The sequence below is a fragment of the Gymnoscopelus microlampas genome, assembly GCF_963454915.1.
Source record: "Gymnoscopelus microlampas genome assembly, chromosome: 23".
NCBI lineage: Eukaryota > Metazoa > Chordata > Actinopteri > Myctophiformes > Myctophidae > Gymnoscopelus > Gymnoscopelus microlampas.
Genome location: NC_139960.1, coordinates 8,161,869 through 8,177,481, shown reverse-complemented (window position 1 = coordinate 8,177,481; position 15,613 = coordinate 8,161,869). Strand labels below are relative to the sequence as shown.

The 15,613-nt window shown below is 41.9% G+C and overlaps 1 protein-coding gene across 1 annotated transcript in view; it reads left to right on the top strand.

Moving 5' to 3' along the window:
• Positions 1–15,613, top strand: part of cax1 (cation/H+ exchanger protein 1) — a gene marked incomplete at its 5' end in the record, with an annotated part of 31,651 nt that overhangs the window by 1,592 nt on the left and 14,446 nt on the right. Inside the window, 4 exons of the mRNA XM_084050157.1 lie at positions 8,860–9,015; positions 9,449–9,579; positions 10,794–10,902; positions 15,424–15,540. Of these exons, the coding sequence (XP_083906283.1) occupies positions 8,860–9,015; positions 9,449–9,579; positions 10,794–10,902; positions 15,424–15,540 (513 nt within the window). The remainder of the gene's footprint in view (positions 1–8,859; positions 9,016–9,448; positions 9,580–10,793; positions 10,903–15,423; positions 15,541–15,613) is intronic.

Sequence of the window (15,613 nt, the reverse complement as noted above, 5' to 3'; positions counted from 1 at the left end):
AAGCACCACTAGATTGGTACTGTACCCTATGAGTTATGGGGGCCACAAACCCCCATAACTCTTGAGAATGTACAAATATATCCGTAACTATCTGATAGTGGTAGGTTCCCAACTACCCCCCCTCCCCAGGGTTGAGAACTGCTGTAGTGTACACCTACACTGTCAGTAGGGCTGTGCAACATGGACAGGACACAGTGTAAAAAAAACTACAACAAAAAACACCTTGACATTGATATATTATGATGATAATATAGCATTTGAAAATATCAAGCTCAATATTTTATTAAGTATAAAATGATATTACGATATCCCAAATCCCTGTGTATATATCTAGTCTCATATCACAACATTGATATATGGATATATCTCCCAGCCCTAGGCGTTCATGATCATGATGCCATTCTGAACTAGACTGAAGTGAGAGTCCTTTAAATGTTAATTGGCGAATCATTTAATTAGTCTTTGAAGTGCATAGTGTCGGCTGTAACAGCACTGCTATGAAACAGCAACACTGCAGTTCAAGTTTCATATCATTCGCTGTTTGGCGGAAACCTCACATCTCTGTATGTCAACTTTTTAATGTTTTTTCTTTTGTAAATTAATGCTCTACTTAATTATACAAGAGTGTCGCGCAGAGGAAGTGAAAATAGCAGATCTACAAGCTCACAACGCGCCGACGCGTTGTGAGCTTGTAGACCTGTGATTTTCTCTTTTTATATTACTTTTCAAAATAGTAATTAAAAAGGAATGGTTTTGGACGAACGACGTGTCTACCTGGGCTTTTGCACTGTAAGAAGAATTACAGCTCATATCCACTTACAAGATGGTGCTCCATGAATATTAATGAGATGAAAGGAGGGAGGAGGGGCTACAGGTTCATTTATAATGACGTCACTCCGTTATCCCCACATCCTCCGTGATGTCAGACTTCGGTTCTCTATTAGTATTAGTACCAGTGGTGGACAAAGTACTCAACTCCAATACTTTGAGTCAAAGTATCTACTCAAATATTACTCAACTTGCAAGTGAAAGTTGCTCAGTCAAAACTTTCAATTGTATATACAAATACTCAAGTAAAATACAGATACAAAAACAAAAATGTATTTTAAGTACAGTACTCAAGAAAATGTACTTCGTTACACTCCACCACTGATTAGTTCCATTAGTGAAACAAAACCCTTGAATCCCAGATAATTCCTAAACTGTTGACGAATAATTGTTATCACTTTTATTGTGCAGCTGTACTTTTGTATATTTAAATAAAAAGTAAAGATATATTTTGTGTTTCTTTTCTTTTCTTTTATTTGTAATATGGCCTTCAGCATGGATATTCAACTGGCGGTCCGCGGGCCAATTGCGGCCCACAGGGACCTTTCTTGTGGCCCCTGGAGCAATTCGGCGATTTTCAATGAATTAAAAAAAAACATATTTTTTTCAAAAAATGTTTTTTGGGGGGTTAGTGAAAGTTACAGGTATGGTGTTTGCGATATGAAATGTGAGCTTACCATAATCACAGTAATCCTTAATAATCATATTCCATCATATTCAAGGGCTTTTGGAGAGAAATTAGAGCACTGCAGAGGGGAGGTGTGGGTGTGTATTTGTCCAGCTGATGCTCGTTGTCGCTCGTTAATGTCAAGGCAATTATGTTTCTGCGCTGTCAAATAGGTCTACATCAGATCCTTATTTCCAAGAAAAATAAGGGCTGTCAAAGCGACCTCAGCAGTGCTGCAGGCTGATCACCTCCCTGCCACGCTCCGTTGGCAATTTGTGTAAAAGAAGCCTTCATGCAGAGTATTGAGTGCATAATGAATGAACATACTTTTCACAAGGTTGATATTTTGGTATTATAAATAAAATGTTTGATTGGTCTTTCAATATTTTTGAGATACTGGATATAGGCTGGATATAGGCTTATGTATTATATTACATAAATAGATATATTATGTATTATATTTAAATAGCAGATGTATAAACGCACAGAGCATGGTTTTGCAACACATTTATGACATGCCCAGAAGGGGGGGGGGGCTACAGCAGATCAAGTGATTTCCAAAAAATGACTCTCTAGACACAACAAGTCAAAGTGAAAGTTGTCAGCTGTCTGCCTTGTTACTATGACAATACAATGTTCAGTGTTCATTACACAACCTCTGCTTTACAGCAGATCAGGCCATTTCCAGTGAATGACTCTCGGCACAACAAAAGGTCAAAGCATGCAGGTGTTACTTGCACAACACAAAGTATAGGCTAGATACTCCGGGTCAAATATTACTATTAAGTAAAAGTGCTGGAGTACTTACTTAGAACAGCGAGGTTCCCAGTTCAATCCCAGGCTCCCCCAGAGTTAATATCGAAGTGTCCTTGAGCAAGACACTGAACCCCTAATTGCTCCCTAATGAGCAGGTTGGTCCCTTGCATGGTTTCCTCTGCCATCAATGTATGGGTGAATGTAATGCACAATCTATGTAAAGCGCTTTGGATAAAAGCGCTATATTTACATTTATTGCTATAGAGTGGTAAGAGGTTGTTCAGAAACAGTCCATGTCTCTCCTAGCCTGGCTCCAGCCCGTGAATTGCTAGCCACGGCCATTAAAAAAATATGTTCAGGCGATTCTGGAGTGAAACGAAATGAGAGTTCAGGCTGAGTGTCAGGCTATGTCTCTCCAGCTCTTTATGAGAATGCATTTTCAGGTTGTGATACCAATTTTATCCCACCAGAATAGAGAACTCAGTCAGGATACAGATTAAACAAGTTAAATGGGAAGTGATGACAAATAAATGAGCAGACAAACATTGGAACTGGAACACTATAAAATTAAGCTGATAAATGTGGGTACTCTCTCCTGGTTGGCTGAAATGTTGTCACCCACCTGAAAAGGTGTAAATCAAAGAGCTGGAGAGATGAGGAGACTCCTGTTACTGAACAAACACTATTAGCAATAATTACTATTATCAGAATATAGTGCTTTAACCTAAACAAAAACACTTTTTTGTTTGAACCAAAACATATCACTTACCCTACCTTTAATGACTTTCAATAATAATAATAATAATAATAATAATAATAATAATAATAATAATAGCCTAATAATCATAACAATGTATTATCATTATCGTTATCATTATTATTATTATTTTTTTTATTATAATTATTATTATTACTTTTAATATTATTATTGATTGTTATCATTATTATGATCATTATTATTATTCCAGCATACAATCCAGTTCCAGACCGCCTACATTTCCCAGAATGCCTCAGTGCGGCCCCAGCCAGTAGATGGTGGCCAGGGTAATTAACCAGCTGTGTGGAGAGACAGTCAGACAGACAATGTGAAGCAGCAGAGGTTTACTAAATAGTAAAAATGTCTCAAACTAAACCATTACTTGCACCAAGTGATGCCGAAAACGTCCGGAAAAGATCCACGGCAGGCAGTTCAGGTGAGACTAAAGACATTAAACTCTGAAATGTTAACCCTTAATTATCTCCGAGACTATAATGTGGGACATTTATCCTAACTTCTTTAGGCAATTTTCTAGCCCTTATGCATGACAGGCATGGATGAACTTCAACCTGGTGTTTGTTTGCACTTTCTCCATTTACGGCGCGTACATCTACATTAACGTTCAGATTTCAAATATATAGTGCTTACCCCATGGCCACGGATGTCACAATTATGTACGGGCCCTCAGAAGTACACGTATCTACCGTATTTTTCAATAAAAAGCATTTTAATCCGATTGGTGGCTATTCCTGAAATGTATATAGGGCTGAAGTGGTTAAATTATGTTTTGTAATAATAATCAAAAAAGTAACTCAAGTTTTCAAATAATTGTAGTGGAGTAAAGTATAATATTTGCCTCTGACATGAACAATTTTGAGAACCACTGGTTGTCTATTTGTCAGCCAGAATTTGTACTCGCACCAATGTCTTTTTTAATGTGGTCAGTCACAGACAGGAGGCTACATTCCATATGACCATCAGCAGGTTCATGTTAGTCACAGATGTTTTCCCAGGACAGTTTACGGCGCATCGGGTGTGGAATGGATGTCACAATACCAGTCAGTCACCACTACATCACTTGGTTTTTATTATCTTCACTGTGTGTGTGTCAGTCACCTAAGGGCTGAAGGGCATGCCCATAAGATGTGTGTGCGAGGACTACACATTGCTGGACTGGCTAAAAGAAGGGCAAAACAATTAATGACATATTGTTCTGTGTCTGACAGTATTGGCACTTAATATGGAAAAGACGCTGTCACCTACTCATAACTGTATGTTAGTCTGCTTGTGTCTAGTGTAGGCCTATATAGACAACTGATCATGATCTTGCATAGCTTTTTTTTTACTCTGATATATTTAGATTTTGACATGATTTATGTCTTATAGCGGAGCAGCTAAGTGCTACGATCTTTCAATTTATGATAAAAGCGTGAAAATTGGCGTGAGCAGTCTCCATGGGTCACTTGACAAGAATATTGTCTGAGCCATTTGTAATTTCAAGATGGCGGCCATTTTTCAAGATGGCCGACACCTTAGTGGGCAGTTAAGTGATATGATGGTTTATTTGGTGATACAAGCATGAACATTGGCATGAGCAGTCTCTGTGGGTCACTTGACAATAGGCCACCCACAGCTATTTGAAATTTCAAGATGGTGGCCATTTTTCAAGATGGCAAACACTTTAGTGGAGCAATTAAGTTATATAATGGTTTATTTGGTGATACAAGCATGAACATTGGCATGAGCAGTCTCTCTGGGTCACTTGACAATAGGCCACCCACAGCTACTTCAAATTTCAAGATGGCGGCCATTTTTCAAGATGGCCAACACTTTAGGGGAGCAATTAAGTTATATAATGCATTACATTTGGCATGAGCAGTCTCTAAGGGTTGCTTGACAAGAAAACACTCCCAGCCACTTGAATTTTCTATTTTCAAGATGGTCACCCCCTGGATCCTCAAAAGACATTTTCTCATAGAAATGTACGTTTTTTTTTTCATTAAGGACGATTATTATTATTATTATTATGCTAAAACAGTTGTGTTGATTTGTTGATCATAGATAGATTAGATAAGAGTGAATATATGCACTACCAGGGCACACTGGTGATATATCACTGCTGTTAAACCTCAGAGTGGGGTTCAATGTCAGCTAATTGAAAGTTAGTATCCCAAATGCTGTCTAATTTACCCCAAAACAGTTAGATAGCCGCACCTGAATTGACAGGTTGTGCCAGCGCGGGAGAGCCTAGCCAAGGTTAATGGGGTTTTAATTAACCGGATGGTGTACAGATCGCATGGGATTTAAATGGCATTGGATGAACGATCGGACTAAGTGTTGGGTTAAGGCACAAACTTAGTTGTATCCCATACATCAAAGTGCTTGGTAAAAGGTGGTAAAAGGATAAACCCTCTGCCTCTGCCTATGCTGCAGACATGGCAGAAGCCATCATAACAGTTGTGAAAACTAACTGGGACAGATGTTTCATTTGTCAGCAGGTCACCAAGGAAAAATTCATTCAGCCAAGTTTATTCAACAGAGAGCACGATCGTACTGGTCATGATACCATTGCAAGAAATGTTCCATTATTTCATAAGATCAATGCTCTGCCTATCTTACTTAGTCCAACCCGACTAGATGAAGGTGATGGCATAGAAAGCACATTGACAAGAAACAGAGCAACATATCATTCAAGCTGTTCAACAACACAGAGCTGGAAAGGGCCCAAAAGAGAGCATCTACATCTGCTGAAGACACTGAAGATACCAAAGATATCCATGTCAAGAGACTAAGAAGATCTAATGTATGACCGGTCCAGTGATGTCACAACTGTGAACGAGGCCAGGCTTGATCTCTTTGCCAGAAAGCAAAGACGATATGACTTGATCCTGCCAACTCAAGCAGCACTCAAAGAGCATGCCAAACGTGCTTCTTATGAGGCTGGATACGTGTGGGGACAGGCATTGAAGCGACCTCCACAAATGCCGAGCCCATCTGACTGGGGATGGGTGGAACAGGACGAGAAGTGGAAAGTCTTCTGGACTCCACTTCCACCTATTGCGGAGAGTTGTTGGGAGTTGACCAATTGTGGGTGCACCAAGGCATGTACTGGAAGGTGTAAGTGCTTCAGATATGGACCCAGTTTCACATGCCTATGTAATTGCCCCTGCTAGAACCTATATTTGCATGTTTATTTTGCCAGAGTTATTCCCCGTTGTCCTCTGTGTTTTCAAGGGTAGGCCTATGGCTCGGCTTCCCCTCGCCACATCGGCACATCATGTTTTACTTTGTATCTAGTCTATTACTGTGTAATTTTCAGTTGTTACTTTGTAACATTGCTTCCACTACCTTCCACTGCCATATCTAACAGTGAAGCACATTTTCAGTTTAGTTCCTTAGTATAGTTTGTCATGGTTCCGTGGCTATTGCCATTCAGTGTTAGCCATTGCTCATAATTTTGGAGCACTGTCCGTTCAGCACCACAACTGTGCTTATCAGCACCACAACTGTGTTAATGTATTCATCTTATTTTTTGTTCCCCCACCCCTTAGTATCTATTTGACACATGTAATGGCTGTTAGTTTAAAAAAAAAAAAGATATATATTATCCTCCCTTGTGACTGTTACCTTGTCGTGGTAAGGGAGCTTGTGTAAGCCTACCTCAGTGAACACTGAGAGCTATGCCGGTGGGAGGCAACTCCTGACAGGTTTTACCAAACTGGGCAGCTTGTGGGCGAGGAGTCAGACAAAACACAGTCAAACAACCTCTCTTGACAGAGCTTTTTGAGGAACCCAATACATTTCTATGAGAAAAGATATCATTTAAGGATCCACATGGCGCACGGCAGACATCTTGAAATTTCAAGTGGCTGTGGGCGGTTTCTTGTCAAATGACCTTTTGAGACGGCTCATGGCAATTTTCATGCTTGTATCACCAACTAAATGATTTCTTAAGCTTAACTGCTCCACTAAGGTGGTGGCCATCTTGAAAAATGGCCGCCATTTTGAAATTTCAAGTAGCTGTGGGTGACTTATTGTCAAATGACCCACAGAGACTGCTCATGCCAATTTTCATACTTGTATCACCAAATGAACCATTATATAACTTAAATGCTCCACTAAAGTGTCGGCCATCTTGAAAAATGGCCACCATCTTGAAATTTCAAGTAGCTGTGGGTGGCTTATTGTCAAGTGACCCACAGAGACTGCTCATGCCAATTTTCATGCTTGTATCACCAAATAAACCATCATATCACTTAACTGCCCACTAAGGTATTGGCCATCTTGAAAAATGGCCGCCATCTTGAAATTACAAATGGCTCAGACAATATTCTTGTCAAGTGACCCATGGAGACTGCTCATGCCAATTTTCACGCTTTTATCATCAACTGAAAGATTCTGCCAGAAAAAAGCATTTAGCCGCTCCACTATTAAACTGAAAGTAATGTCCATACACTAGTTGTGAGGGAGAGAGAGGCCTGCAGATTCACTAATGCCCAAGCCAAGAGCTAAGGCATCGGCAACATTTTGTTCAGTTCACTGAACAAAGTGAGCTTGAACTGAAATCGCTTGTTCGGTCAGTGTCTGTGATAATTGGTGCTGTCCGGGTTGCTGTCAAGAATTGCTGAACAAGAACTAAAACAGACTGTTACAAGCTGGTGAAGAAGGCCGGTTGGTGATAAAGTGGATGGCGTGAAGAATGTGGGCGGAGGAGAGAACAGCAATAGCAGATCTACAAACTCACAACCCCTTCGAGGCATTGCAAGCTTGTAGATCTTCTATTTTCAAAATATGTATCTGTGGAACCAAGTCAAACTAAATGTAATGCCTCAACTCCTACAATTCCGAGAGTCTGTCAGGGAGGGGGGTCCCCAGTTCAAATATGATTATTTTGGGGGGTCCCAAGTTCAAATATGATTATTTTGGGGGGTCCCAAGTTCAAATATGATTATTTTGGGTCGGTAGTGGCCTGAAAAGGTTGAGGACCACTGCCGTAGCAACTAAATTATACTGACTTTGTCGTTTGCATGGATATTGTTTCTACTGTCGTCTGTGTATTATTTTCCTCACTAACACTGTACCGTGCGTTACTGTGCTGTATGTTGTTGATACTGTATTGCAGGGGTCTTAAATGTTTTTTTTTCCTTAGCTGAGACTCGAGAGAGATGAAGCAGCCCCCCCCCCCCCCACTACATATTGTATAAAATTGAGTTGCAGAGAATGCAAGAAGGCTCATCCCAACACATTCTTTGTTTATTTGTTTACGCATTATCTTTTCTATTATACAAGTATATATGTTTGATGTTCAAGTGTATTTTCAGACATTTAACCCTCAATACTTTGTAAACTTGAGTGACCATAGGCTCTGTATTTGGTCTGCTCTTTTTCCCTCTACACCAGTGGTTTTCAAACCTTTTCATAGACCAGGTCCATTATTTATTCTGCATTTGAGCCACGGACCACCGTTCGATGAGATTTAGACTCTCAGACCCAAAACATAGAATATTTTGTTATCGTTGGATGAGATTTTGTCCACAATTCCATGCTGTATTGATGTTGGTACCATAGAAGAAATGACTAGCAAATGTTGATCAAAATAACTATTCTTTAATTAAGTAATGCAGATGTTTGACAATATTCTTACTCTTGAGTGCGTAAAATCAAACCATTTGGTTTCATTTTACTTTACACTCTCAAGAGTTAAAGATCTAATAAGGGCCCATTTGGTTACCAACTCTCCATCATTTAGCTGTGGACCACCTGGAACCCCCTCAAGGACCACTGGTTGAAAACCACTGCTCTACACCAAACCTCTAAAAACAAACCCCTCTTGATTCCTCGTGTTCCTCAGAGCACCATGGGGAGCCTGAACAGCATCAACGGTTTCCGCGGCGACATCACTCGGACCTGGCCGTAGCGGAGACGCCCTCCCCCGACGCTCGTCACTCGGACGCCGGGCACCACTTCTGCACCTACTCGCCCAAAGGTCTGCTGGTGGTACCTCGAGGTGAGTGACCACCTCTCTCTGTACCTACTGTACTCACCTAAAGGTCTGCTGGCTGTATTTTGGGCAGAGCGTTATTGTTTTAGTTTAAAGCATCCATTTCACAACTTAATGGTCACAATACTTTGAAAATAAATTGTGATAATGTAACATCCATTAGTATACTTTTTGGTGACACCTATGCTTTTTTCAGGCCTTTTGAGGGTATTTGTGAAAATATAAAGTAAAAAACGGCTTAAAAACAACAGTTACGCAATCAATCAATCAATACGCCATGTCACAAATCACAATATCCAAAATTCCAGATAATGTCTATCCTTAAGTCACAATATAGATATAATATTGATATGTTGCCCGGTCCTACTTGGACCGGGCAATATCTTGTGAGTGCTGTGAAATTGTGTATTTATTCTGAGTGATGTGACGTCCATTGCAGCTCAGTCGAGGACCTCTGCCCGCTCCACGCCGTCACAATATGCTGAGGAGGGCTGGCAAGAGGGCACCTCCAAGACCACCATCAGAGCTGAGAACGAGGTGGAGGCCATGAGAGAGGCCAACAACTACAGGGTAACTGCTGTACAATATGCTGACGTGAATATTCTATTTCAGTCAGACAACTCAGATAGACAACTCTTTTTTTTTTTTACTGAGCATAAATTATTTGAGCATAGATATTTCAAGCATAGTTTGGCATCAAGGCTCTCTATTCGTTCCCTGCAAAGCGCAATACAATATATACAATACAGACGTCTGAATTTTTTCCTTCGTAAAGGGAGGTGATATAACTACAAATTGACGTCATTCCGAGCTTCGGAAAAGGTCGGTCTCTGAACGTCTCCTCGGAACCCTTTGCACCTCTAGATCAGTGGTTCTCAACCCCATGATTTTTTGGGGGTCCCCAGATGAGAGTAAAGTGACAATTTAAGGGCTTTTAAGACCTTTTTAATACCAAAAAAAAAGAAGAAATGAAAAAGGACCATTACTGCATCAAAAGCAATCAACAAACTATACTATAAAGACTGGTCAAACTTTGGCCAAAATGTCAAATAATATAAGATAGAGCCAAACCTTTTGAAAAAGTTCACAACGCCTTGCATTGTGAGATTGTAGATCAGCTCTTTTCACAACATTTATCTGTGGAACAGAGTCAAACTAAATGTAATGCTTCAACTCCTACAATTCCAATTGCTTGTCAGAGTGGGGGGTCCCCAGTTCAAATATGACTATTTTGAGCGGTCCCCAGTTCAAATATGGTTATATTGAGGGGTCCCCAATTCAAATATGGTTATTTTGGGGCATAGCGGCCTGAAAAGGTTGGGACCGAGGTCTGTTGGGAACGATGCCCGTTGGGAACGATGGGGTAAAATGCCTGTTGGGAATGCGTGTCCTTCCAGTTATGCAGAGGACTCCTAGGTTCACTTGTTGTGTTGTGTTCTGTATGTGTGTGTGTTTACTACTCCCTACTGTTGTGACTGACTGACAGTGTGACTGAGTTCTTGTTGTCTTATTCTAGTCTTCTTTGTCTTGTCCTTTGTTTTTCTCTTGTCGCCTTCTCTTCTCTTTCTTCGGACTGTGCCCCGGGCAGTGGTGGAAAAAGTACTCAAATTCTTTACTTAAGTAAAAGTACCAATACTGCAATATGAAAATACTTTCCACCACTGGCCCCGGGCCAGTGTAATAACTGGATGAGGGGGGGGGGGGCGCACTACAAATCCTGAACCTATGAACCTATAATACCTGTTGTCAACTCTGTCTTTACATGTCTGAACTTTGTTTTCCAGTTTGGTTTCAGGAAGTGGAAGGGTCATGTGACTGAAAGACCCATGGAGAACCGGTCCGCGGTGGTCAAAGAACTCTACTGTGATGTGAACACGGTGAAACCTCAAGCAGGTCCATCTGGCTTCCTTCTTTATTCATTTTATGTTGCTTAAAGAATGCAAACTCATCTTGGGAGTCGTTGAATTGTTGATTGAAAAGTGACAACATAAATGACTAATTTTCGCACTATAAGGCGCACCTGAATATAAGCTGCAGCAGCTAAATCGAATGATTTGTACATATATAAGCCGCACTGGACTATAAGCCGCGGGTGTTTTAATGTTTAATTACCATATGTAAGGGTTCGTGCACAGAGGGGATTGTCGGGAAAGAAATGGCTGTTTGGGGAAGCTCCCATTTATTAACATTTCAACAAACAAGTTGCAATTTGCATAACGTATTCAAGTGTTACCATTTAGTGCAATAGTAGCTACAGAACATGTACTGTGCTGTGTAAACTGTACTGTATCACATAGCGTTTCAGACACACAAACGTTTCAACTTTCAAACTTAAAACGGTGCGCTCCCAGCGCACGTACCGGCAGTGATCTACAGTAGTGGTTTTCAACCCGTGGTACAGGGACCACCAGTGGTCCTTGAGGGAGTGCTAGGGGTTCCCCAGCAAAATGAGTTAATAGCGTCACAATCGTTTAACCACTTAGCTTTGGATATTCAAAAATAGCAGATCTACAAGCTCATAGCCCAGCACCGAGTGCCTTGCTATGAGCTTGTAGATCTGCTATTTTTGAAGCTCATAGCAAGCTCAACAAGCTCATAGCGCGGCACCGAGTGCTGCGCTATGAGCTTGAAGATCTGCTATTTTTGAAAAACCTTGGAAAAAGTGTGCACATCTTTGAATATTTATATTTTTTAAAGCGAAAATTAACTGATATCTTTGCTTCGGGGGTCCCTGGCACAAAACATTTTCAATTGGGGGTCCGCGGCCAAATGTGTATCAATTTAGGGGTCCTTGGCATGAAAAAGGTTGAAAACCACTGATCTACATTATAGCCTACAGTAGTACCATAACAAAAAACAAAGCTTACAGCGCTTGACGAGGCAATATCAATGTGCAAAAAAAAAAGTGCCTGTAACACGGCAGTAAGCGTAAGACTAAAGGTGCAGTAAGTAACACGGCTACTTAAAATATACGGTAATCAGCCAGCCTACCAGAAAAGTCATTAATCCTCGTCTTCATCTTTTAGGCCACGGTGCAGTAACACAGCTGTAACCAGAAAAGTCAAGTCATTAATCCTCATCTTCGTCTTCTTCCTGCGTACTAAAACCACCAAAGTCCTCATCTTCAGTGTCGGAAACGAACAGGCTCAGGGTGGCTTCGTCAGCCACTCTCCTCTCTCCTTCGTTGTCGCTCTCAAAACCAAGGAACTCCTCTTCGTCACTGTCGGAATCGAACAGCCTCTGAAGGGCCTCAGCCGTGGCGGGGTCCTCGGCGTCCTCCTCTTCATCTCGCAGCGGCAGCAGTCCAGCCTTTCGAAACCCGTTGGTGATCGTGGATGTTTTGACACTCCTCCACGCTGTCAGGATCCACTCGCAGACTTGAGCGAAAGTTGCTTTTCGCATGCGACCAGTTTTGGTGAAGGATTTATCGCCGCTAGTCATCCACGCCTCCCACTGAACGCGTAGTGCCACTTTGAACGCACGATTCACACTGATGTCGAGTGGCTGCAGATGCTTTGTTGTGCCCCCGGGAATCACAGCTGGAATTGAATTTGTGCTCTTGATGGCTGCTTTCACAGAATCTGTTATATGGGCCCTCATGCTGTCCAAAACGAGCAACGCTTTTTTTGGGCGAAAGAATCCTCCAGGGCGCTTGACGTAGCACTCATTCAGCCACTCCTTCATTACGCTTTCCACCATCCACCCTTTCTTGTTGACTTTAAAGGAGATGCCGTTCGGGATCTTTTCTTTTGGCATAGTAATCCGCTTAAAGATCACCATTGGCGGAAGCTTTGATCCAGATGCTGTGCAACCCAGGACACAAGTGAAATTCGTCCTCTCGTGGCCAGTGGTTCTCAACGGGATGGACGATTCACCTTTCTTGTTGACAGTCCTAGTGAGAGGCAGGTCAAACGTCAAAGGCACTTAATCCATATTTATGATCTGGTCCGGTCCGATGGAATATTCTCTAATCTTTCTTTGTGTGAATTCGCCGAAGTTTGTTATTTTTTCCTGGTAGTCGGGAGGAAGTTGCTGACACACAGTCGTCCGCGCCCTGACGGACAGTCCCTTTCGTCTCATAAATCTGAAACACCAGGATGGTCCACCTCTAAAATTTTCTATTTTCATTTCGGTGGCGACTGTTTTGGCTTTCAGTCGGATCTGCACGGTGGAAACACCTCGGCCGTCTGCTCTCTGTGTGTTCAGCCAATCTTCAAGAAAGTCTTCAAGTTCGGGCCATCTGCTTTTATTACCTCTGAAAGCTTTTTTCGACTTTTTGCATTGAGACAGTTCTTCACGTTGGCGTCTCCAACGTCTCACCATTGACTCATTGATACCAAGGGTACGTGCAGCAGCTCTATTTCCTTCTTTTACTGACAGATTGACTGTCTTTAACTTAAAAGCTGCATCATACGCACTTCTACGTTTGTTTTCCATGGCGGTTTGTGAATGAAAAGTTCCTTTGCACAAACTGTCTCGCTCTGTAATGTCTGTCTTGCTCAGCTCTCGTTCTGGTTCCACTTTTTTTTCTTGGCGCGCTGCCTATCTCACTCTCCCTGGCTTTTCCTGCTTGTGTTGCCATGTCCGCTTATTATAAGTGACTTTGGGCTTGTTTTTCTGTAAAGTTTTCTTGTAAAATGTTGGTCGTTGTGGGTTGTGTTTTTTTTGGGCTTGTTTCTAAAGTGTACTTGCTTAGGCTTGCTTCAAAAAATAGCATAGGTTTTAAAGGGAAACTTCACCGATTTTCAACCTATCTTCATATATTTGATCCTCACTAATACTCATGATAAAATGGTACCATTTTTTTCTACTTGGTCTTTTCACTGGTGACATGTTTCTGAACTGTCCACAGCCCTCCTCTGAGACACAGACCGAGTAGAAAAAAAGGGTACCATTTTATCATGAGTATTAGTGAGGACCAATTATATGAAGATAGGTTGAAAATCTGTGAAGTTTCCCTTTAAGTGCTCATGTGGCCTAAGCATAGAGGGCCTAAGTTGCTTCTTTTGGGCTTGTTTTCATAGAACTGGTTGCTTATTTCTCTCGCAAAATCTGGCAACACTGGCTGGAGCCCGCTGCTTAAAGGTGGGGGGCGCGGACCGGCCATAGAGCCGATAGAGTTAAAGGTGGTGGACTGTAGCCTGTAAAATCCATAGATTTAGGAGATCCCCTAGTGGCCGTTATCTATGTAAAAATCCATAGATAAGCCGCACCGTTATATAAGCCGCAGGGTCGAAAAATTGGGGGAAAAAGTCGCGGCTTATAGTCCGAAATTTACGGTACTTTATAAACCACAAGTTTTTTTTTAAAAACAATTTAAATAAAAAAAAACTAAAATAGATCTTCAACCTCAGCTTTATCAGGTTGCAGATGTGCTATTTTTGAGTGGTGCCAACCACTCCTATATCTGACTGTGTCCGTATGTATGTATTTCTGTCCAATAAACAAACATTGATGACAACATCAATACGGGGGTCAATACGGGGCTCATCAAAGGCACCACTCACTTCACACAGGGTGTGATTTTTTTTTTAGCGGCGCTAGCCGCTCGGTAAGGTATAGAGCGGATCCTGCTCTATACCTGACTTTGTCCGTCAACGTTCTGATTGGTCAGGTCCGTCAACGTTCTGATTGGTCACGTCCGTCAACGTTCTGATTGGTCAGGTCCGTCAACTTTCCAGTGTCGGCCCTATGGGGGGGCATTGGGGGGCAATGCCCCCCCAGATTAGACTTTGTGCCCCCCCAGTTCAGATTGGCCAGATGTTTTTATTTTTTTAATTTTTTTCAAGCAGCGCAGCGCAGCGCAGTATAGCCTGCCTTTTTTTTCTCCCGCTGTGGAGTCTGTGCCTGTGGAGATGCAATGCCGACATTACATTAAAGACATTATAGGCCTAATGCTGTAATTGTATTTGTTGTTGGTGCATATAGGGGCAAGGTAAATGAACCGAATTAACCGAAATAGAGTTACAAAACACCCCAAAAAAGTAAAATATCCATCCAATAACCGAAAAAAATCGCGCGCCGGCGCTTCGCGCCGGCGCGCACGGGTCCCGCACGCGCGCGCAGCAGCGCGCGTGCGTGAGGGACAGGCAGGTGCCCCCCCTAGAATAATTAATGCCCCCCTGCTTATTACTGTCTGCAGCCGGCACTGCAACTTTCTGATTGGTCAGGTCCGTCAACGTTCTGATTGGTCAGGTCCGTCAACGTTCTGATTGGTCAGGTGCGTCAACAAAGTGATTGGTCAAGCTTCACATGACACGTGGCTATAAACACATTATAAACACATATCGATGACATAATGTATCAAAGGCGCCGCTACCTTCACACAGGGTGTGATTTTTTTGGTATAAAATAGGCCTTCCTACAGTCATAATCTCAGCCTAGTTAATAATCATTCATAATTTGTCTGTACAGGTTCCGTGGTCACCTTTGGAAACATAGTCTATGTGTTTTTGTTTGGATGGTGGGTCTCCCTGTTCTACTTGCTGCTTTGCCCTCTGATGTTCCTGACCATCTGCGGAGCTCCTTATGGTAATGTTATGTTTACACATACCACTTAAACCCTGTATGGTTGACCGGAGTATCTCAATCCTCTTTTCTTCGA